The 23,124-nt window shown below is 48.3% G+C and overlaps 2 protein-coding genes across 2 annotated transcripts; both read right to left on the reverse strand.

Annotated features, from left to right (window-relative positions):
• Positions 1-656: 656 nt before the first annotated feature.
• CETP (cholesteryl ester transfer protein) lies at positions 657-9,793 on the reverse strand (the record flags this gene model as incomplete). Its single annotated transcript, XM_082005542.1, has 16 exons — positions 657-731; positions 826-911; positions 1,249-1,318; positions 1,404-1,446; positions 1,569-1,636; positions 3,124-3,291; positions 3,639-3,689; positions 4,112-4,291; positions 4,558-4,649; positions 5,284-5,344; positions 5,640-5,709; positions 5,838-5,925; positions 7,007-7,077; positions 7,603-7,737; positions 8,511-8,625; positions 9,649-9,793. The coding sequence occupies 16 exons, from the start codon at positions 9,791-9,793 to the stop codon at positions 657-659; spliced, it is 1,518 nt and encodes a 505-aa protein (XP_081861668.1).
• A 6,437-nt stretch (positions 9,794-16,230) lies between these two features.
• On the reverse strand, positions 16,231-22,319 carry HERPUD1 (homocysteine inducible ER protein with ubiquitin like domain 1; the record flags this gene model as incomplete). The annotated part of the gene is made up of 8 exons (XM_082005699.1): positions 22,014-22,319; positions 20,750-20,827; positions 20,591-20,665; positions 19,339-19,460; positions 18,806-18,928; positions 17,813-18,160; positions 17,022-17,127; positions 16,231-16,398 (listed from the first exon to the last, which is right to left on the reverse strand). Exons 1-8 carry the CDS (start codon positions 22,143-22,145, stop codon positions 16,231-16,233), a joined length of 1,152 nt encoding a protein of 383 aa, XP_081861825.1. The 5' UTR covers positions 22,146-22,319.
• Positions 22,320-23,124: the final 805 nt, after the last annotated feature.

A 23,124-nucleotide genomic window follows, 5' to 3' on the forward strand; every position in this document is an offset into this window, starting at 1 on the left:
CTTTTCTCAAGTTTGCTCCCACTGTCTCAACAACAAGGGCGTAACAATTTGCCTAGAGCTCTACACAGAGTCTACAGACTCTGTAAAGAAGGTACCCAGGGCCTGAGATCTCTCCATTATTGTACTGCACTGTAAATTCAGGTCCAGTGTATTTTCTTCAGTCATAGCCAGGTCTTTTAGCATAACTGGTTCTGAGCTTACCTGGAGTGTGGTAACGTCATTTGAGTTACTCAAGTCTGTCAAAATCAGGATTCTCTCAGCTCGTGGTAGAAATGGAAACCCAGGATCAGCACAAAAGGCGCTGCATTTCCAAAATTTAACAACAGAGATGCCAAAACATGGGCAAATCCTGCTTCTCTGCCTCCCATGAGTGCTAACCCAGAGCCCATGCACCTCAAGAGTCCAACACTTACTCCTAAGCACACAAGTCCTTTAAAGGTCCTGAGAAGGCAGCATGCATAGAGGTGCAGACTTCAAGATCTTTGCAGAGGAAAGGCTCCGTGGAAGTACAATTGCACAGAAACTGGAGCATTTCTCAGGAAAAGGAAAGAAAATTCAACCAAAGTTGATTTAAATCAGCTCATCTTTTAATTGGTTCACAAACAAGTTTTCTGTTTGTACACAAGTTCCTACACTTCTTTATGAAGAGATCAATTCTATAATATTTTCTCAAGAAAATCAAGCAGCAAATGATTTGGGAAGCTAAAGTCAAGTTGCACAATTATGTATCCCTAAAAAAGGGAGGAGAAAAAAAAGTATTATATTGGTTTATGCCACGCTCCCAAGAAAGGCTTTGAGAGTCAGGTATGTCTGAACGCTGCTTACCTTTCTTGTGATGATCTCGGGATTTCTGATCTCAAATAGATGAAGCCCTTTGCTGTTCATCAGTGAAGTCAAAGCTGCTTCAATCCCTATGGAATCAGTAGACCCATCCAGTTACAGGTACGGCCTTTCTGGCTTGCTGTTCATCATGTACTGCAACCTTGTCTGCAGTTTGCCACAAGCTAATCATGCCCAAACGCCCCACATCCTTCGGTCTGATGGAAAACTCACTTTTCCTTTGTCCCAGACATTGACAAAAGGTTTCCCATGCCCCAAGGGAGTCCAGCAGAAATTCGCATCAGTAATGTGGTTCCCCCCCGCCAGCTGTCAGGGTTATTGATGTATTTTTTCAGTGCTTAGGTTTAGGAGATCTGATGTTAGATGCTTTACAGAGTAGGTTGGCACTTCCCCAAAGGGAAAACTCACTTGAAATCACTTCTGGGATCCCAACAACCGAGATCATTGTCTGCAGGAAGTTTCTTATGGATGGGTCATTCTGAAAGCCAGAAAATTAATACAAAAAGGTTTTAAAGACATCACTTAGCCACAAGTGGCCTAGAGAATACTTTCTTAGGACTTACCCCACTTGGATCAGCCGTGCATTTAAAGACTTTAAACTCTATCCTGAAAGGAAGGAAAAAAGCAGGCGGAAAAGTCACTAAGGGCTGCAGAGATCCTCTTTTTGTGCTGCTCTCAGACACGGGCTAAAAAGGGCAACGAAACCCACAAGAGACCACAGTACTGACCTGGAGTCCAAAGGGTGCAAAATGAGTTTCTTTTCCGTGTAGGCAGCTTGGATAGTGACCGTGATTTCCTGCACAGAGATGAACGGCAGGGTTGAGACGTAGCTCATCTTGCCTTACAGCAGGGAGGTTCATTTGGACATTCTGGTTTACTGTCTATGACCCAGAATTCAACATCCTTCTGGCTTTACCTCCAGATACTACTAGAGAAGGTCAGCATTTTCCTTCTCCATTTGCATGCAACAGACTCCCCCCCGATGCCCACAGCCTCAGCCTGTGGGGCTCTAGACTGGCTCCTCCACAGGACTGATGCTTTTGTCATTTTGTGAACCAAATCCTGCACAGAGAAGGAAATGGTTATGGTGGTGTTTCACAACAACTAACTGTCTCAACATGAAAGATCGTCAGACAGGATGTGTAGAGAATAGCCCCAGCATAGACAGGGCTACCACAAGTAGTCTTACCATCTTTGCATCTATAGATGCAAAACCAGTGTTTTCTTCAGTAACCAAATGAAAAAAGAAAGAACTCTCTAAATTCTGGCCATATAGGCTTTTTCTTGCTTTTGCCTGTACACAAACATTCATTTAAAAGGAGCATTTTGTGATCCAGTTGCAGGTCGCAACCAGGGGACTGGCAGGCCAGGAGCAGATCACATCCTGAGAGGCACGATTTTAGGGACTACCTCTAGTTCAGTGCTTCTGCAGTTGCACCAGAAATTTGTTTCAAGATATCACCTGGAGCACAAAAAAAACAGCCATGTGTCTTTCCCCATAACACCGTGCTAACATGGGATAATTGCAGAGGGCAGGAGGGAATTGTTCTCAATTACAGTTTAACCATTTAAATGGAAGAGTCTGGTCTACCCTTAGGCAGGGATTTGCTTTTGTGCAGTGTTTAGTGTCCATACCAGCCCATAATTACAAGGCTGGACAAATGTACTGACTTTTTGTGATGTTACCTATGACAGCAAGGCTGTTGGCATTTCTTTTTGCTGTCTCCTTAGATTCAGTATAAAGCAGTTTGGGGTAAAACACAGTGTAAACAGGAACTTCCATACAGACACGCACAGAGGAAAAGGTTATATTTTGAGCTTCGCATTCTTCAGAGCTGTATCTTCATTTCAGAGACAACCATCCTCTAAGCCAGAGCTAGAATTTGGCAACCAGGAGATTTCAAAACAAAAACTTTCCCATGGTGCCTTCATTCTCTCCTAAAATACCTCACCTAAAGGAGTTTCACCGTGTCTGATACAGGTTAACGGGGGCTTACCAGAGCTTTCTGGTGCTGCTGTTACCACCTTGCACACCAGTGATGGGCTGGCCTAATAGAGGAGGCGTTGAGCCAACAGGGTCACTATCATCATTCCCAGCCTCAGATGTCAGGGGAAGAGATGGGAGTGTTAGAAGGAACTGATACACCCTCTCCACCTCCCACGGTTTAGCCACCCACCCTTCCCAAAGGGCTCCCTGCCATTACTGTCCCTGCGCAGGAATGGTCCAGACTCAGGACAGAGCCTGTCCCAAGGTCTTCACAGTCAGGAGAAGCAAGAACTGACCTTCTCCATGTACAGAACCATCAGGGACTCTTCTCCCGGGGGAAGGATGCTGATCTCCACTGCTACCAAGGATTTCACAACTGTCCCTTCAGGCTGAAGAGAGATCTGGGGATGGGCAAGACTCCACACCTTGGCCACAGAGTCATTATAGGAGGTGCCTTGAAAAATCTGGTCAAATAAGGAGCAACAGAAGAGTCAAGCTTCTTCCACACTGCATTCCAATTTCCCACCAACCTTCCACACAGCTGCATCCCCTTCATAGTCCCCAATTCCTCCTCCAGTTCACACAAGCTAAATAACTCAGCCGGGTTTCAAGCAAGCTGTGCCAGCATGGAGGGTGGAGAAATCCTCCTTGCCGAGCACAACAGCTTCTCCATCAATCCCTGATTTTCCCCATTAGGCCCACCCAAGACTCAAGTTGTCAAGGGAGGGACACGAGATGTTACAATGCAACAGAATCCACTTGAAAAGTTCCTCATTTGACGTAAAAAGCTCTGAAGAGGACCAAAAGTTACCATCTGCACCACCTTCCGCTGCGTTTCTGTGTCTTCCATTTCAAACAGCGCCTTCAGAAACAAATCAGAAAGAGAAAAATGAAATAGGAGGTTATGGTTAGCCCTTATGCAGGCTGGATGGGCCAGAGCGCTGATGTGTGGCTTGTGGCCAGTTCAGAGGTATGGCTGAGTTCCGCCTGAGTTCACCCCCTTTCTACCTCAGTACTCCCACAGAGAATCACGTCACTTTACAACTCAGAAGACAAGTTTTCTATCTGCTGGTGTTACCGCTCTAAGGGGTAACACTACTTGGTAGCACATACTTGCTAAGAAGGTACCAATTCCTGACCAGGATCACATGTAGTGACTGACTATAGATTTCTATCTTCTACAGAAACTAGCTCTTACCAAAAAACATTATTTAGAGAATTTTTTATTTGCTCTCCAAAATATCATGTATGAGGTAAGGAGGAAACCACTCCTGAAACAGTCACCTGCAACTTCTCCCCTCCGATGGTCAATGCCAGGCGCTTATCTAAGAATGCTGCTGTAGCCAGAGAGTTGAGGATGTGTTCAGACAGCCAAAAGTAGAGCATTCGGGACTCAGTCAGCAGTGATGGGGAGAAAACAGAGTCACTGAAGACGTCTGAGTAGTTCTTGTACCGGACGAGGCCCTTTAAAGGAAAGTAAGCGTGTTGGCCCCAACAAGCAGCAGGGAGACAGGACAGAATGTCAATACTGCATTTTCATTGCAAGGCAGAGACCTGGCTGGCTGGACTCAGAGCAGAGAGCAAGCTGCTCAGCTGGGCGAAAGGCTGAGATCAGCCCACGCTGCAGACTTACCTTTGGCTGCAGTACTGCTGGCAGCAAGGGACCAGCCCCTCCAGCGAGCATCATTGCCAGAAAACCTTTGGTCTCCGAGCAGCCCGGGTTACTTTACCTTGTGATATGATTCTAGGTAATTTGCTTTTATTAAAGGAGCTGATGCAAGGGAGATATCAACGCTGATATCCTCATCCCGGACAAAATTTGCTGCAGGAAGAAAACACAAAAACTTCGCACAAGAAATATGACCTTAAACAGAGCTTGGGACAGTTGCTTTTAGGACTTGCTGCAGAAGGTGACTGGGAGTTATAAGAGGACACAGGGTTGGGACTGAGGGGGGTCCCACTCCTCTGGGTGCTAGTGCTGATCCTGCTACTGCTCACTGACTCAGTTTCTCCACTGAAAAATAGGGATAATTACTCTCAGTTTTACCTCCCACTCCTTTTCCCTGATATTTGGAACTGGGAACCATCTTCAGCAGGCGGATACAGATGCTGCGATATCTCAGCCCCAACACTCCAATACATGCGCCTGTTCTAGCTAACATCAGTTCTGCATGTTCTAACATCATCTTCTGCAGCTATCCTGCACCTCTGGTCATTAAATAATGAAGGAGAAATACCTTTTGAATTGAAAAGTGTCTTTCAACCCGTGCAATCACCCTTAAAAATCAACCTGATGCAGAAAATTGCTAAGGTTTATTTTGCTGTTGTCTATAGCCTTGGGATCCCATAGACATTTTCAAAGGACTTTTTTGATGGATATCGCTACTGCCCTGCTGGGGCTCAAACGTTAAAAGTTGCACATAAAAAAAGAAAGCAGAAAAAACAAGGGTATTTACCTGCTAAATCATGTACAAAATTTGCCAGCACCTGGGCAAGAAAATTGATTTCGTTGCACACCTACAAGAGGAAAAGAGGGAAAAACTAAAGGCGGAGGGCAAGATTTTGGGTTGTGGAGCAGAGCTGGGCCGCATAGTGAGGTCTGGGGGCTGTTGGCCAGAGTCCGGCACCATCAGAGATCCCGGTGTCAGCACAACCTCTCACCTCATCCAAGCTGTTTGGTTTTTTTGTGGATTCTATTTAGTTGTTTAGCACTAAAATTGTGTTGCTATTACCTTGTGGGCATATGTGAGCAGAGGAGTGTGTAGCACACAAACTGACCTTTCCTCTGTCCACAGGCAGTGGCTGATCTTACCTCCCTCTTGAGAACAAGCTTCAAAGTGAAGGAGATGAAATCCGTGAAGAGCTGCTTCAGCCAGCCTGGCCTGTGTGAGACAGGGAGCACAGTCAAGGACCGCCCAGCAGTCCCCACGGTGGGGGACACTTGGGCTGAAGCACTCAGGGACCAGCAGTGGGGCAAACAAGGCCCAATTTTGAAGGGGGACAGACTCACTCCTTGTCTCCTTGGAGGTGAAGCGTCAGTTTGTGGAAAGTCAGGTAGCAGTCCGAGGCATCGGCAGCCACCTGGTCCTTCTGGCACGCTGCGTGGGATGAAAGAAAAAAGAAAAAAAATAGCAAATTTGCTATTGAGACAAGGAGGATGAGTGCACTTTGCAGACACTGCAGACCTGGAGCAGGGCATCATCACTGCGGAGGGGCAGCCAGAGTTCCCCATACCTCCTGGGGGTTGTTTCTAAAAGACTCAGGACCCTGCAGAGTCAGGGCAGATGCAGATACCTTGCACCCTTGGGGGAGGGATTTCTGCTCACAGCTCCCGGCTGAGCTAGTCTACCAGGCACCCTTCTTCACACTTCATTTGGATATCTGCCAGCTTTGCTAGCTCCTATCGTCGGGGTCTCGGTTATCCCATAACATCACCCAGGAGAACCTGGGCAGTATGTGCAACCCACAAACCAGAGCAGGGAGGGAATTAAGCCATGTTGCAAAACATGGCAAAAGGCTTGGAAATTGCAATATACTGTCATTGAGAACTTTGTGCTGCTCTTCTCCCCGTGGGAGCTTACCAGGAAGATGTATTTTGAGGCACATGTAATAACCCACATCCCTCTCATCCCTTTTGGCAGGCAGTGTAGTTTGCCTCTGTTCTCCTTTCTCATCTAAGTCTTCTGACTTTGCTGAGGAAGAGGCTTCATTTCCCAGAGCAGACCCTGGGCCTGATCTGGAGCCGGCTGAAAAAGTGGACTATAAGGATGTTCAAACCTTCTGCAAAAAAGCCCTCATTTGGCTCACTCTTTTGAAACATCCCCATGTTTTTTTCAAGTCATTCTGAACAGCAGGAGATGAAAAGACAGTCCTAAAGACAGTCCAGAAGACCAGACCGTTCTTTACTTGCTGCTGGTGTAAATCAGCATTGCTTTGCTGAAATGATTTGTTCTGGCTTCCTCTGCTTGGTCTGTTAAAACTAGGAGGGCCACGTTGCCTCCTAGCCTGTGTACACAGAGCAGCAGAGACCCACTTCCAGCCTCCAGATGCCGTCCGATCCCCACAGAGATGAGCAGAGCCGCCCCGGGCTCGTTGCCCCCCACCTTTTCTGTCCCGCTGCTCTGGACCAAGCATGCTCACAAAGACCCCTGCGGCCAGCTATCCCCAGCTGTTACTTACTCAGTTTAATGTTTATCTGCAGGTCAATGGAAGACTCGATTTCAAAATCAACTGAATGAAAAAGCTGCAAACTGTAACGGCAGAAGAAAGGACGTTTAGCAACCCTTGCTGGAGGAGCTTCTCCCTGACCGCGTGTCAGCCACGGGGTGGGTTTTATAACACCTCACACATCGGTCCTTGCACCACGGTGTGCAAAACCCCAGCACACGGCAGCCCATCTCAAATATTTTGGCTTTAAATCATTGCAAACCACCGCCTTAGCAGCACTTAGGAGAACAGGAGCATTAAGCCCCTTTTTTCCTCCCCTAAGAGTTTACAGAGCAACAAAGGGGAGTGAAGAAGACAACTTGGACGCTTTGGCCATCTTGTCTCCTCATGCAAGGGGTGACGGTGAGGACAGAAAGGCAGAAAGCAGTGATGGGGCAGAAAAGAGTGATGGGGCTAAGCAGCACTGCTGGCCTACAAAATCTTGTCTTGCTCAGGCTGTAAGCAATGCTGCCATTGCATCTGCTTGTGCCATGGGCCGGTCCCGCCTGCAGGCAGCAGCGGGAGCTGGGGCCGTCGTGCTCAGCAGCAGCCAGCCCCCGGATACTTACAACCAGGCCCCGGCGTAGCCGTAGTTCAGGGTCCCTTTGAAGAAGGCTGTCACATTTTTAATGGCAATGTGAATGGCATCGTTCTCCTTGAGCTCCACCTCACTCTGCTCTATGGACAAGTCATTGACCTGGATGCTGGAAACAACAGAAACCCAGTTTGTCCTCAACCGCAGGGCTGTTTTCTGTGACCAGGCAAGGCAGGTTTGCTCCTGAGGATGTGGGGTCTCCAAGGGACCTGTGCCAACTCCAGGAAGCACTCCGGAGCTTTTGCAAATCACAGGGGCCACGGACAAGGGCTATGGTGCTTTCACTCAGCCTCGGTGCACTGCTCCTCCCCTGCGATGTTCGGATATGAGGCAGAGGAGAATGCTTTAAACAGGAAATACGGAGCAACGCGCTGCAGAAACAACTCCGTTTTATTGCAGTGCTCTGTGTCAGACACAGTCATAGCGGGAAATGTCTTGCGTTTGCGTTGTTGCATTTGTTGTCCCCAAATAAAAGCGAGTAACACAGCAAAACCCAGCCTTGCTTGTCACAAAGCGTGGCCAAGTGACATCCCGCTGAGGCCAGGTCCCCTCTGCCACTCGATGTGCCATGGGCACCATCTGTCGGCGGCGCGCCCCAGGAGCTCCAGCCCGCAGAGCTCCCCGTTCCGATTGTCAGAGGTGTGCTCAACGCACTGCCTCGCTGTCTGCTCACGGAGTTGGAAGAGTTGTTAAATAGTACATCAGCAGCCTAAACCTTAATGTGCAAATTGTCTGCAAGGCATAGATTAGAAAACGTGTCTGCCCTGGTCCAGACCTTTGCTTTCACCGGGAGTTGTTGGATCAAAGCTCTCTCCAAGGCCAGTTTCCACTCCCCTCCATCAGCCCGCACCTTCCCTGGCACAGAGACACAGAGATACTCACTTGGTCAGCCCGTAAGCCACCTTGCCAAGGAGCCGCATGGACCTTTCCCCGGTGATATTTGGGAATTTGGCATTTCTGAATGCTGCTTGAATGACCTGCGCCGTCTCCTGGTTCACTGTCAGTGGAAGAAAAGGCAGAGACCAAACTGCACTCTCTCCTGGCTGCAAAGGCAGGTCTGCACCCTGGATTAAAGCACTACAGAAGAGTTTTACCCAAGGCATTTCTATTAGATTAAGGAAGCACTAGAAGTAGCTTCAGAGTAAATTTAAAAAAAAAAACAAAAAAAAATCCCTAACTTTAACAGCTGATGGCAGCTCGGGGCAAACAGCATGTGTGGCTCGACAATCACGAGCAGGACCGTTCCCCAGGGAATTAAGCCCAGCTTTCACATACCTCACCTGCACCTGAAGGGCACAAGCTGTTGACTTTACCCCAGTAACAGAGCTTTGCTCTGTTGCTACTTGCTTGTACTGCGGTCAGCTGTTGGGTCTCCAGAGGAAAACTTCTCAGACTCAAGTTTCTGTACCCATTTTCCTAATGTTATCCATCCCGTTGCAGCCTTGGCTTCAGGCACATGCTTTTACAGGATTTTCTCTTTCCAGAAATACCCTTTCTTAGTTTGGCCCAGCATCCCTCACTGCGTTATACCACTGTTGGAGGGGATGGGACCCTGTTCCCACCTTTTTAGCTGTTCCCAGCCTTTGCTGTAGTGACTAATTATTCTTCCCCCATCCACAAAGCCCCCAGATCCTTGCAAGTAAACCCACAGCAGCAGAGAACCCCTGTTTCTCCCCTTCTGCACACCGACCACAAGAGATGAGATTGCAGTGAGGTGAGAAGTCAAACCCACAGTTGCACTAGCTCTTCCATCATACCAGCCCCAGTGAGGAACATTGCTAAAGCTTTGGGCTGAGGAGAGGGGTTGGGGACCGTTTTGAACATCCTTTGAGAAGCTGTGCCTGTTCAGTTCAGGTGCCCATGTTTAACCTGTGCTCCCAGGCAGATATTAATACAACTTACTAGATAAACAGTTTCCACAAGAGCTGGGGAAGCAAGAAACCCCCTCACTTGGCTGATCTATCACTAACTTCTCCTGGTGGAGAGAGGAGAAACACAGCTCCTTACAGCAGTCACTTACACAGCAATGCCGCGGGCTTGGTCATCCTGCAGACGATCCCCGTGACGCTGTAAGGGAAGGGCCCAAACTCACAGGCTGCTGATGCGTGGACAAGCATTAGCAAGATCCCGAAGGTCCCCAGCCTCATCCTGCCAGCCCAGAGCATCTTCAGCCAGAGCGGAGAGCGCCGCCGAGATCGACTGATTCTTGACCGCGGCAAAGGCTGCTTTCATACCTCCAAGCAGACCTCGTTCGAAGCAGGACATGACCTGCTTCCTCCAGTTATCAAAACTCATCACACATTTCCTAATCTTCCTATAGTTTCCTTAACACTCCTGAAGTCGCACGCTGCCTTCCTCCCACAGCAGGCACGCGGGCTGCAGGACTTGGCTGTCCTGCCAAGACTGCTTTAACCCAGGGCATGCACGCATCGAGGCAGGTGGAGAGAGCTGGAAGGAGATGGAGATTGGAAGGGGATAAAGTCAGTGGAGCAGCCTTGCACTCTGCCTCCAGCCAGTTCATCATTTGCTCTTTGCACAGAAATATTCCATGTTTTGCATTCCCGCAGCAATTTCCCAGCCAAGCCCTGTTCGAAAGGTACCCACATTATTAGCTGCTTACCCCTCCACTGATTTTAGGCACACCGTGGGGAAACTGAGGCATGCTCCTGGGAAGGGGGTCCCTCCTGCTACCGCTGGGTGAACCCACATCTCCCACATCCCCGGAGAGCTCCATGACCACAGGACTGGGATGCTGTCTGACTCTTGGCTGGATTTGTGGACCATCTTTGGATTGCCGCCTTCCAGATGGGGAAGAACCTGATAAGCTGGAGCTTTTCATGCACCTGGCCTCTCAGCTACTATTTCGGAAATGTCAGAAACCCAAATTCACATCCAGTCCTCATGCACACCTGCCCTGCCTACCACAGTCCCCCCACACCCATGTTGTGGTGCTGGGGCCCATCCCAAAACAAGCCCCGGGACAAAGCAGAGCGAGGTTATTTCAGCAACGAGGCTCCTAGCAACTCCCGTGCACTATTTTGCCAGCAATACTGATGGAAAAGGAAAGGTGAGATCTTGGCAATGCTGCAGGAGCACACTCAACCCCCAGAGCAAGACAAGGTGCCAGCCTCCCTCCTCTCCGTGGCAGATGCCTCGTCCTCCCTGCAGCGGCTGAGTGCATTTCCTCTGGGGAGCCCCGCTGTCCAGCGGCCCCCACCCAGCCACCCTGTTTTCTTCCTGAGTTGAGAAAGTGAACGGCCTTGGGTACCCCGCGGGAGGCACTCGCGGTCACTGACCCGCCAAGGGAAACCGAGCATCTGCAGGCTTCCTCCAGGCTTCTCCAGGCAAGCGGCATCATGGCCTGGGACAGGCTGCCTGCTGCAAGCCAACACTGCATTGTAAATGAACAATTAAATATTGGAAGCACATGTGAAGATATTGTGAAGATATCAGGTGTCTGACCAGCATAGATCCCACATGGCAGCTATCATCTCCTCTGCCATGGCATCCTCCCTGCCCTGGCTAGGAGGCCTCTGCAGGGAAGCTGTGAAGGGCACAGGCACCTTACAAAAGGATTTAAATTTGAGAGGCTTTAACCTTGTAACAGCTCTGGTTTTTGTCCTTCGGCTCATGGTTCTTACGTGCCGCAGCAGCTTTCAGTTCACAGGATGTTGGTGCAGCGGCCAAGAGCTGGTGCAAGGGAGTGCTGCAGCCACAGCAGGAGGGGGTACCCCCAGGCACCACAGCGCAAACACATCAGAGCCAGCAAGGCGCTTAAATGGGCAGAGACACAGTGGCACATCTGCCTGCATCCTCAGCACAGCTTGCGGCAAAGGAAGGACACCCTCCCATTTATTGCAGGACACAAACTTGAGAGTGTTGCACACAGTTTAAGTTTTACGGGAACAAATCTGGAGAAAGTGCAGCAGGGAAGCAGCCCCGCTGAGGCTGGTGTCAGTCACTGTAAATGAAAGCAGAGCAGGACCCAGGAGGCCACAGCCAGCCCTCTGCCCAGCACAGCAATTCATACCAGCATGAAGGAAAGGGGAAACCAGGGCATTTTGGTACTGGGGTACTTGTCACTGGTATCCAAGGGTAGATAAGGCCAGAAAGGCTAAAAACCCAGAACCCATGTGCTGGTCCTGGTAGATCTAGTACATTCACAGCCCCCTTATGCCCCACCACTGCTTTGGAGGCTACTGTTGGCAGATGACCTGAGCTGAGAGCAAGGGAGGACAGGGGACTGCCGGGCATTCACCTCCAGCAAGAACAGGAAAGCCAGAGACTTTCTGCCGACAATAGCAAAAGCACATGGAATGTGGAGGTGCTGTGAGCATCCCTGCCCTGGAGTAACTGGGCAGGGGCCAGGGCAGCAGGGACACAGTAGCCCACCCTCCTCCCAGTGCAAGGTCAGGCTAGCAGGAGGCAGGTCAGATTTAAAAACCCAAAGAGGTTAAATGAGGCTAGCAGAAGGCAGGACAGGCTTTAAAACCCAAAGAAAGATTGAATGCCCAAGCTGCTGTGTAGTGCTTGCAAAGGGGACACTGGAAGATATTTTGATAAATATTTGCTGCATAAGGCTTTATCTGAAGGCCATGCACACACACACATGTACTCACCACCTTGCTGAGGACTATCCTATAACTGGGGCTGTTTTTCCCCACAGGATCCAGAGCAAAGGTACGTCACAGTGCCATTAACCTTTGTGCTGCACTGACCCAAACATTCAGTGTTACCCTGCAGCTGCTTCCCGAGATAACCTTCCAGGTAGCCTGGCTGCACTCTGCTCCGTCAGCAGGATGGGCTCCAGCACCAGCTCCAGGACTCATTCAGCAGGTCAGCCCTGCAATGGCAGGAGGGCAAGCCCACAGCCAGCTGCTTCCATTTTGCACAAATGTCCATGAATTGTGAGATTTTAACAGACTATTTTGAACAATGAAGTTTCACATTGTTTTCCACAAAATTCTCCTGAAACCAACCCAATTTCTTCTCTTCCCTACCAGTATCACCCATAACAGTCTCAAAAAAAAAAGCTGGCACACACAGGGTGGCCCTAGGTCAGCCCAGGCTTCTCACAGCTGAGGCTGCCAAACTCTGCACTGCCAAATCCAGCCTGAAAAAGCAGCAAATACAACTTTCAGTGCTAATTTAAGAAGTTCTGGATGGTTCCTCTGCAGCACAGGCCACTGAGCAGACACAAGATGTGGGCCTAGAAGCAGCATCTCCCAGCATTTGCCCAAGGCTCCTCGGCAGACAGCTGAGCTTTAACTGACGTCAAGCCCCTCACCATCGGTTTATGACCCTGGTTGTACACCAGACATGTTTTTACCTCCATGGTATCAATTCCATTTACTATTTGGACATTAAATACTAGCAGCCATTTCAAGAGCTGTTCTTATGAAGCAGAGGGGCTGGGATGGGTGATGGTGCAGTTGGCATGTTTGGTAACACAATGGGGGAATAAGCCAGGGACAGCCTCCAGCTGGCCTGAAATCTCCAAGGAGAGACCCATTGGATGCACAGCTTTGCAAATCCCACTGGCACAGCTAGAAATAGATCACAGGGCAAAGACCAGAGGGATGTTCTAGCACTTTGCAGGGCAAGTGCACAGCCATGGGGATGCCCATGGCTGCTGAGAACAGACAAGCATGTGCACAAGTGAAACAGCTCTTTGGAGAAAAGGGGAAGTCAGCCCACACACAGAGCTTATCTGCTCAGCAACACCTCATTCTCATGAGATTTCTATTCTGTGAGTTGAGGACAGGAGCATACCTTTGGTGACAAGCAGGACTTCAATGACCCCTCAAGTAAGCAGGATGATAGAAACTTCTGCAGTGGGAGGAAAAAAGCCTGTGAAGAACAGCCAGTACATTTCTCCCTTGACTTCTTTTCCAGCAAGGACAGAGATCTGCTCTCAAGTGGGGGAAGCTGCCAGAGGATTTCAGGAGACAAAGCAGCAGAGAGGCTGATTTTATTCTGGCTGCTCACTTTGCCAGCCTGTGGACCACCACCTCCTGCACAACCCACCTGCTTTCAGGGAAGCCCCACACAGCACACCCATGGCTGAACAGGTAGGGTAAGTTGCAGCTGGGCTGCACTAGTCCATTTGCATGCAGCTGCACTTGCAAGCATGAAGAGGATTTAAAATAGCAGCAGAAACACTCAGCTTGAAGTGTGAGCCCAGACAAACACAGGTTCCTGAACTGGTATAGACATCCTTTCTGTTCTCTGCAACTTCAGCACTTCTCTCCCAGCATAGGATCATGTTATTCCCAGAAGACCTCTCTGGGATTCCTATGCTCTTTCAGCAGCCTCAGTCTGGAAGTTTCAAGGCTTCTTCCCCCTCCCCCCCGCCCCCAATGTCTAACCTGAACTCCCTCAACTCCTTTAAGGCCCACACTGTCTCATCCACAGCAGGCACGCAGGCTATATGCCCTTCCTTGCCAACACTATTTATGCATCTGTTTACATTGCCCTTCCTCCAGGCTAAGCTGCTGTAGTCACAGCTTCCCTCCACCCCAACAGCAGAGGTACACATCACTAAGCCAACTAAGGAACCATTCTCCAAGGCCCAGGAGCCTCACTACATCCCTCCACAGACATTAGCTATGCTTAATTAGTTTTCCAGCTAATTTTAAACCACTCTGCCTGCTTCTGGGAGTAACAAAAACCTCAAGACAACAGATGTTTTGCTGTCTCTGGTAACTTCTCAGATTAGATGTTTCACAAAGCACTCAGTGCTTGCTGCCCAAACCTGTACCAAAACAGTTTATTTCTGGCTGCCAATACCCAATCCTCCAGAGACTGGGTCCAGGCACATCTCAGTTGATTTAGGCACATTGCTGAGACACCCGAGTGATGATTAGATACACCCTGAGGAAAAATCCATCACCCACAAAATGCAGCACTGAGCATAGGTACATTTGCCATTAGTGGGACAAGAAAGAGGGGACACTACCTCTGAGAACTCTGAGAAAGGCTTAGGCAGAATATACTCAAGTAAAAACTCAACACCTCTCAAATTGTTTCATTGAAGTATTTACAGAAGACTTTATTGCCAAGTTTTACCCCTTTGTCCTACCCATCCTCCCCAAGTCTCCAACAAATCTAAGATGCAGCAGGAAAGTACCAAGAGGCTTGGAAAGGGAATTGTTGTTCATAGCCAAAAAAAACATCACGAAGATTAAACTTGCTACTGCAGGTAACACCAACAAACCATGTCTAACACCAGTCTGATCTGAGATGGTAAGATCAAGCATTATTGCTCAGGCCATTACAACTGCTTGTACCAACCGTTTGCGCTGATCAGACACTCCTAAACAAACAGATTTGCCAACTGCAGGTAGCCCTGAGGGAAAGCATTACAAGTTTCAAGAGTAGCCGCTGTCCCTAGGCAGCACATTTCAAGCCACGATAAATCCCCAAGCCAAGATAATGCACTGCAAAGCCACCAGGAGTCACACATTGGGCAAAAGGGGTCAAACGGTGAACTTGCCAAATACCTGCAGAATTAGCTGCTTCAAGATGTCCACAGCCTTTGTGCCAGCAGCTTTCAGGGAGCAAACACAAGCTCCAAGCTCCCCAAGGCACTTAAATAAAAGGTTGCCAAACAACACAGTTAAGCAAGGAGCTGAGTTTAAGGCTCTGCAAGTATCTTTTCCCCTCAACTCATTTATCATGATTTTTTTCAATAAAAACAAGTTGACAGCACATCCTGTGCTTCGCCCAGGTAGTCTTCCAATTGCTGTACACTGTATACCAGTATGGATAAAAATGCCTGCAAATTTTATTGGAATAAAAGCCCTTAACCGTATCAGAAATTAAAAGGAATACAGTGAAGTAATACAAGAGAGTTGCACTGGAGTGAGAATGCAAAGTTGAATACAGGCATTAGAGTGCTTTAACTTTGTATCCAAAAGCAGTGAAGTTTACACCTTGCATAAATTCTCGCTAGAGCTGAACATACCTACTCTTTTCCCATGATTTGGCAGGGGGCAAATTAAGCCTTGAGTTTAAAGTATCTGAATTTGGCAACATAAAATTTAGCCTGCAACTCCACTGAGGTAATTGCTTATCAATGAGGTCACTGTCTTACAGTCCTCCACTGTCCAACAAGGAAATTGCACCATACATCCTTCATAGGAAGTATTTACACAGAAAGTTTAAACTATTGTTGAAGCAATTTAACAATAGATCTTTCCTAAAAATCTGCTAATGCATATCTAGCAAATTTTTTGAGATCCTACACTCAGTGTAATTTAAGTAGCATTTGAAACATTCCAACAGGAATCACATTGCATAGAAGAAGCAATTTGCTTTAACATTTTTGCACACCCGCTTAGAGCCTGTGCATTTAGTGCACAAGTTTACAATGCCAAGCCTCTACATAGGTACCTAATAAACACTACAGAACAAAGTTCTTTGGAATGAGGGCAAGCATCTTTGTCTCTAGACTGTAATGACTTCTTGCAGCTTTCTTTGCTCAGTCAGTGAAAGCCAGAGGACTTGCCATCCACTTTCACTCCTGTTTTGGAGCTGGTATCCAATTCACTCAGGTAGACTAAAGTCCATTGCAGTTTCAGACAAGTAGACTGGTGAAAAGTCAGTTGTGGGTCACTCCAGGCCCTTCTGGAAGGAGGGATGCAAAGAAAGTCTTGAAAAAAACCCATGCCGTGCTCATAAATGAAGGGTTGGCCTGCTGCAGTTCTTGCAAAACTTGTTCCTCATCAGGAGATGCCTCAGATTCATCTGCTCTGCCTGCATTCCCCCCCTGCCAAAATAAAGGGTATCTGGTAAGTGAGACCACTGCAGAAATGAGTTAGAAGAATTAGGTGTAAAACAGCATGTTTTGTTACCCAAATTTCACTGTCAGAATATTAAAAGCATGCACGTATCCCAGGCAACCACAAAGGTGAAAAACCAAGATGTACTCTTGTGGTGTTGGTTAACTCATGCTGTGTGTCCAAGAATACTGTGTAGGACAGACATGAAGCACCTGATCAGGTAAACCACATGGGTATTTACAATTAAGTGACTTCCACTGACATCAGCCAGACACATCATCTTGAAATGCAAGACTGATTGCTTATATACTCAAGTTTTATCACTAAGCAGCCTAAACACTGTCTTCAGATAAAGCAGCTGTTCAGTCTGTGACAGACCACTCTCGCCATTACAACATCCTAAAGGCCAGAAACAACTAAAATATTAACATTCAGCCCGAGATAATTTGTAGCACAGTTAGCTACAAAGGAGGCTGGCAATTATTCCTCCATAGAAAACAGTTATCTAATGAAAGTTTATAGAATAAAGTTTTTACATTTAATTAGTAAACTACAATTAAAACTTCACAGGGTTTCATGTTTGTGGTTTAAAGAAGTACCACAACAGTACCTGTACATTATTGTTCTGGTCCTGGTTTATAACAGCTTGAGGAGGAACATCGCCTGGGAAGGGCTGAACTGGTCTTCGTCTAAATGGAAGCCATCCAACATGGTGCCTGGGGAAGCCAGTAGATTTTTATTAGCATTGGTTAAAAAAAACACTCCTTTTCATGTCACACCAACACAGCTGAAGTAACATCTGACTGCTCAGAGCTGCAGACAGAAAACTCAGCACAAAGGTCTCTTCTGCCCTGACCACTAAGTACTTCCAAAGCCTCCTGTTAGCAGCAAACCATGAGGTAGGAGGGGAAGACTGAGCATCTGTTCACATTCATAATAAGCAGCACTACATTCATCCAGGTTTGCGTCCACTTAATCAGGGCTCAGCCTGCGAGAGGTGCAGAGAGCCTGCTTGTTTACCAGGTTATGTACACCCTGGGGTACCTCTGTACTCACCCTAAGTGCACAAAGGGGCAAAAAGGCACAAAGAACATGCAAAACAGCACTATCTTATGAGAACGTAACAGGTCATATAGACCACCTTAGAAGGTCTGTATCTCTACAGCAACCCTGTAACCCACAATAAACTGTTCAAAATTACGCTTTAGAATTATCAATAGTAAAATTTAAGGACTTTTAATGAAGCAATTTTGACCTTCACTCTCCAAGTCCACATGCACCTTTCCCAGGTACAAGAGTCATATGGAGGACAAATGCCAGCAAGCTGACCACAGTAGAGAGCTCAGTACTTCAGTGAAACATCCCCGAATACAACTGTAAATATTAATACCAAACACTTACAGGTACATCAGAACGGTGCCACCCATAACCAGGAGGAATCTGCTGACACTGGAGTAGAAATAGATAATGTTGACAAAAACATAGAAGAGCATTGCTGAGTAGAGCCAGTCCAACCAGTCTCGATTGCCACCTTCTTCCTCTTCCTCCATGAGGGGACCCCTTTGGACATTCATCTGCAAGTTCTGGTTGGCCACTGCATTACCCTGGGCAGCAGCATTCTGGTTTCCAGGCTGATTTTGTGCAGGAAATGGGTCCTGGAGAGGAGCCGGGGGTGTCACCGATGCTACTGGTATCTCCTGAGAATGTCGTGTATGGGATGGGTCAGCAGATGCAGCAGTAGAAGCCAAGCTGAAACCAGAGAACACAAAGTACAGAATAAGGCTTAGTCCAATCCTTTCACACCTAACACAGGCCCTGAAAATTTGTTCACCTAAGTATAGCGCCAGATCACATGCAAGTGGAAAGCATCATGTTTAGAGGCTACACAGAAGGGTTAAAAACAAGCTTTCATTCTAGCCATGACAACAGTTGCACAGTGATTCAGCAAATCAAACCAGGCACCTTCCACTAACAGGAACTTCAATACTTTGCAAAAAATTCTTTAGTGCAATCTAAAGGTAGCCCAGAAGGCTGCTACAAGTCTCAGCTTTGTCACCGATTTCCAGCCGGTGTTCTATGTGCTACTTTAAGCAGTCAAAAAAACAAAGGCAAAGAGCTAAGGCTCAGCAGCAGGACTACATTTACTGTACTGATGCCTGCCCTCCCAAAAGAGTCAGGGATCTGCAATTTGCAGGATTCAAAAGCACTGGCCTAAACAGCAAACCAAGCACCACATGGCAGAGGTACATCCCCAACACCATTCAGCATAAGTTACAAAAAAAGAGCCTTCCAACCACACTACAGCAAAAGAGGAAGAACTGCCAGAAGTTTTCTATTTCCTTGTATTACAGTTTCTACTGTCTTCTGGTAGCTTTGGACAGAAAAAAAACTTACTATTGCATGTAATATTGTCTTGCATAAATCTGCTGAAACCAGGACATCTGAAGCATGCTGTAGGTTGTATAAGCAGAGAAGCCAGGAGCCACAGTTGGGAAGGGATGCCGAGTTGTTTCAAGCCTTGGTCAAAATTGGAACGCATTCATTAGCAAATACTGGACAAACTGCAGGAGTCATTTATTACAGGACAATGTAAATAGCTTCTGCCATTTTGTACATCCAAATGCTCAAATAATTCTTCCTCCTTGAGTATTAAAGACATCTCTTTACTCATAGGAATAACGGGAAGATTTTTCAACCAACAGAGCAGTGCATTTTCCTTTAGCTTCTTTCATGTCCACTAAAGCTTTTTTTAATATATATAAAAATAATATATATAGAAATAATATATATATAGTCACCTTCATCTTTGGCCCACATTCTGTGGACTTAAGAGTATTCTATGGACTTAAGTATGTGTGGCCTAAGGGGTTGGCATCCAAAGGCAACATTTTAAAATTCTCAGTGATGTATGTAAAAATTGCGTTTACCGGTTACTGGCTTCTGCTGAAGACTGGCCACCAGAAGAACATCTCAGTCTTTCACCATTTGAGGAAGACACAGACAGCTCCCTACTAGCTTTCAACGATAACTTTGGTTGATCATCTTTAACCTAGGGACAGCAACAGAGTCAGTAAGGTTTATTCAGGATGCTAAACAAGCCTTACACAAAACATTACACCACACTGAACAGGCTCTTATTTCCTAACTGCTACACAGTTCATGTACTTTGTCCTGCATGGTACCTCTAGGTGCTGCCACAGCACCAAGACTGCTGTTGGGCATGTAAACATGCCACAAGCACCTCCATCAGTATTTTAAATCTCCTTAAAAAGTGTCTGGCATGTAAAAAAACTGCTTGGTGTTACTCTTCACTTTCATCAGATTTACATCTGTATTTTTTTCATTTTTATATATAGTCAGGTCCCACCTGGTTATAAAAATGTAACTGGAAGAAAGAAGGAACTGCACTCAAGACAGTCTGGCTTCTTAGCTGTGAAGAGTTTGTACTCGCATACACAAACTGCTGTACACAGAATTCAAGAGTAGTTTTGTGGTGATACCAGACCAAAGCTGGCTAACATCTAGCCAACACAAGACAAAGGTAGGATAAGCTCAAATTGCCTATAACAGGCAATATAAACACACCTCCAGACACATTAGCACATCCACTTGAAAGCAAAAATTGGTTTTGACCATTTACACTTAAGACCAGTCACAGTACTCTGTTCCAGCACTAAGGCTCATCTTTGGCTTCCTCTCTACAGGCTGAGTCATTAATTAGAGCAGTTAAAGTGTCTTCAGCTAACAGCTTTCTTCCTTCCCCACACACCGATTACAGATCCAAACGGCTTCCCTTCTAACTACTGTGTCTTCTGCCCACAAGCACAGTCTGTCCAAAAAAGCCTAGGACACAGGTCATATTCTATTTAATAAAACTGAATTTACCAGAAAGTAGTTCTCCTCTGAGTACTGTATTTTACAACTAGATTGTAGGTTTGATATTTCTTAACAGATTCCATGAGAATCTTCACTGATGAGCCATAGAGTCAATTTTTTTTTTACTCAGCTTAATCCAAATACACTTTCACATTCCCAACCAAATTATCACAAAGTAATACTGCCACTGCACTAGTACGAAAAAGCTGCAGTATCAGTGAACTTTAAAATAGCCATTCAATACTTCCCATTTTTAGTTACAACCCCAAGATTCAGTGTAGTATGTTAACTTAGTATGAGTACCTCTGCATTGGTTTCTTGCACATTTGCAGGAGTCTTGAAGTTGTACACCAAATGAAGAGCATGCAACTCCCCCTGCTAAAATGTAAGGGAAGACATGTTAAAAAAAATCACTTTTCTTTATATATTTCAGCACATCATAAAAAGATTTTTTTTATATACCTTTGGCAGCAACTCTCCCAGACAATGATGATCAAGCAGCAGCTTCCCAGAATAAATCAGCTTTTGGTCCTCTTCAGGCTTTGAAGACAGAAAACAAAGGCTAGGATGACTTGCTCTGCCAAGCAGATACAAACATTTACTGACAACTTGCAGACAGACAGACAGGCATGCAGCTGGAAGCGTGCCGCGCAGGGAATGGTACACACCTAAATTCAGCTAATGAGATGAGAATAACTGAATACTGAGTGCAAGATCACTAACATCGAGGTCTAAACCAGCAGGAGGATATAAAAGCACCTCTTTGGCAAAGACAGTGGCTCTTTTACAGTCCGGACAAAAACATTTGTGTTTCTTAGATACAGCGGTTTAGAGGACCATCTCATGTAATCAGCACCGGAGGTGGCATCAAATAAATCTGTTCCACCTCATCAGATGGGCTCCCAGCACCTAGATCCTTCCTACAGCACAGCAGCCAGCAAAAGCACGCTCATCTTCTTTCTGGGAAAACACTTGGCTGCTGGGGAAAGCAAAGCAAAAAAAAAAAGCAGATCATATCCTCCCGCTGCGCCCAGCAGCGTCACGCTCACTGCGATAAGCCAGGGAGAAATGTTAACCATGCAGCTGAGGTGCGTGAATTTAGCAAGATTGTGTAAACTTCAGGGACTGAAAAAGAAAGGTCTTGCCCCAAGGAAGATAACACGCTAGCGGTGTGAGGTCAGTGCAATTTCGCAGTAAGCAGGGTAAAGGCAAAGGCGGCCGGGGGCGACCGCGACCACCGACTCAATGGAGGAGCTCTGCAAATCACCCCCCCACGCTTTCCAGAAGCATGCACGCTAAGTCAATTACGTGTAACCGACAACAAGTGATCTAGTGATCCCTAATCAATGAATGTCAACTCGGGCAGGTCTTTTATTGTCTTGCCAATCACGTACCGATGTAAACACGCCGCAGTGTTCGTACCGAGCCAAGCCAGCTTTGCGGGACACCTCGACCCCGTGTGAATACTGGCTTTGCGTTACCGGGGGAAAGATCCCGCTTTTCGGGAATCTGAGCTGGCGTAGGGGGGCTCACAAGCGCCGTGGCTCGAGAGGAAGCCAAACTCCTGCATTTCCAGCATCCAACATCTCTACAAACGCGGTTACCGCGGTACGCGCAGACTGGGCCGACCCTCGTCCAAGGGGGAAGGAGCTTTCCGGAACGAGGCCCCGCCGCGACCCCCCCTCACCCCACCCGGGGTTGTGTTCTCCCCTACCCGCGCACTCACCGGTGCCTCAGGTACGAGGCGGCGCAGCTCGGCCTTGAGGCGGCGCACGGTCCAGGCGGGGCGGGCGCGGAGGCGCAGGTCGGGGTGCCGCTGCGTGGGGCTGCGGACGAGCAGCGCCAGCGACTCCTCCATAGCGGGTGCGGGACAGGAAATAGCGGTCGCCACCCGCCCTCCCGGCTACTTTATAGGCGCCCGCCGCGCCCCGCCCCGCTGCAGGGCCGCGGTGGCTGCAGCTGATTGGTCGCGGCGGGAGGGGGGGGAAGGGCGTCTGCCACGTGGGCCAATGGGACAGAGCCCCGCGTGCGGCGCGGCGGCAGGCGGAGGGGATGATTGGGCGGTGCCGGGGTGGGGTGTGAGGCTTCAACGCCCGGCGCTACGTCACCATGGCAACCGTCATCCACCACCACCACCCCCAGCCCCCGAGCCCTGGCCGGGCCGTGAGGAGCTGGCGGCCATTGAGGCGGCGGCGGGGCCTGGGCCCGCTCTGCGCGCCGGCGCCCGGCCCCCGCCCTCCGCCCTCCATCCTTCCCTTCCGCCCGGTGGCGGCCGGGCGTGCTCTGCCCGCAGGCCCCGCAGGCAGCGGGGCGGCCTCACCGGACCGCCATGGCCGCCTGACCCCCTGAGGGAGCTGAGCCCGCCCCGTCCGGCAGGCCGCAGCGCTGGCAGCCCCACCGGGCCCGGCCCAGCCACCCCTTCAGCGCCGAGGAGGGCGGGGGGACGCGTAACCCGTCTTCCCCTTCAGCCACCCGTCCTGCCTTCCCCCTGCCCGTTCCCTCCTGCTTCGGCCTCCAGGCCACCCGCCCGGGCCAAAGCTCCCCGGCACATCGGCCTCGGCAGCAACGCCAGTTTTAGGGATCTCTGGCTTCGCAGCTCTCCGTGGGGCCCTGCGCCTGCGGGATCCACAGCCTGACCCAGGTGAAACATCGCCTTTTGTCATACGGTTATTTTACCAGCATAGCTACCTCAACAAGTTTTGTTTCTGACGTTGTGGGGACAGGACACAACGCGCTTCTGTGTGGGGTCCAAAGGAGCGCCCATGGCTTTTCGGGAAAGTGATAATTCAAGAAGTTATCACTGACCAAAAAAACCACCCACACATAAAAACGTAGAA

This window comes from Phaethon aethereus (genome assembly GCF_964289735.1).
Source record: "Phaethon aethereus genome assembly, chromosome: 13".
Classification (NCBI taxonomy): Eukaryota; Metazoa; Chordata; class Aves; order Phaethontiformes; family Phaethontidae; genus Phaethon; species Phaethon aethereus.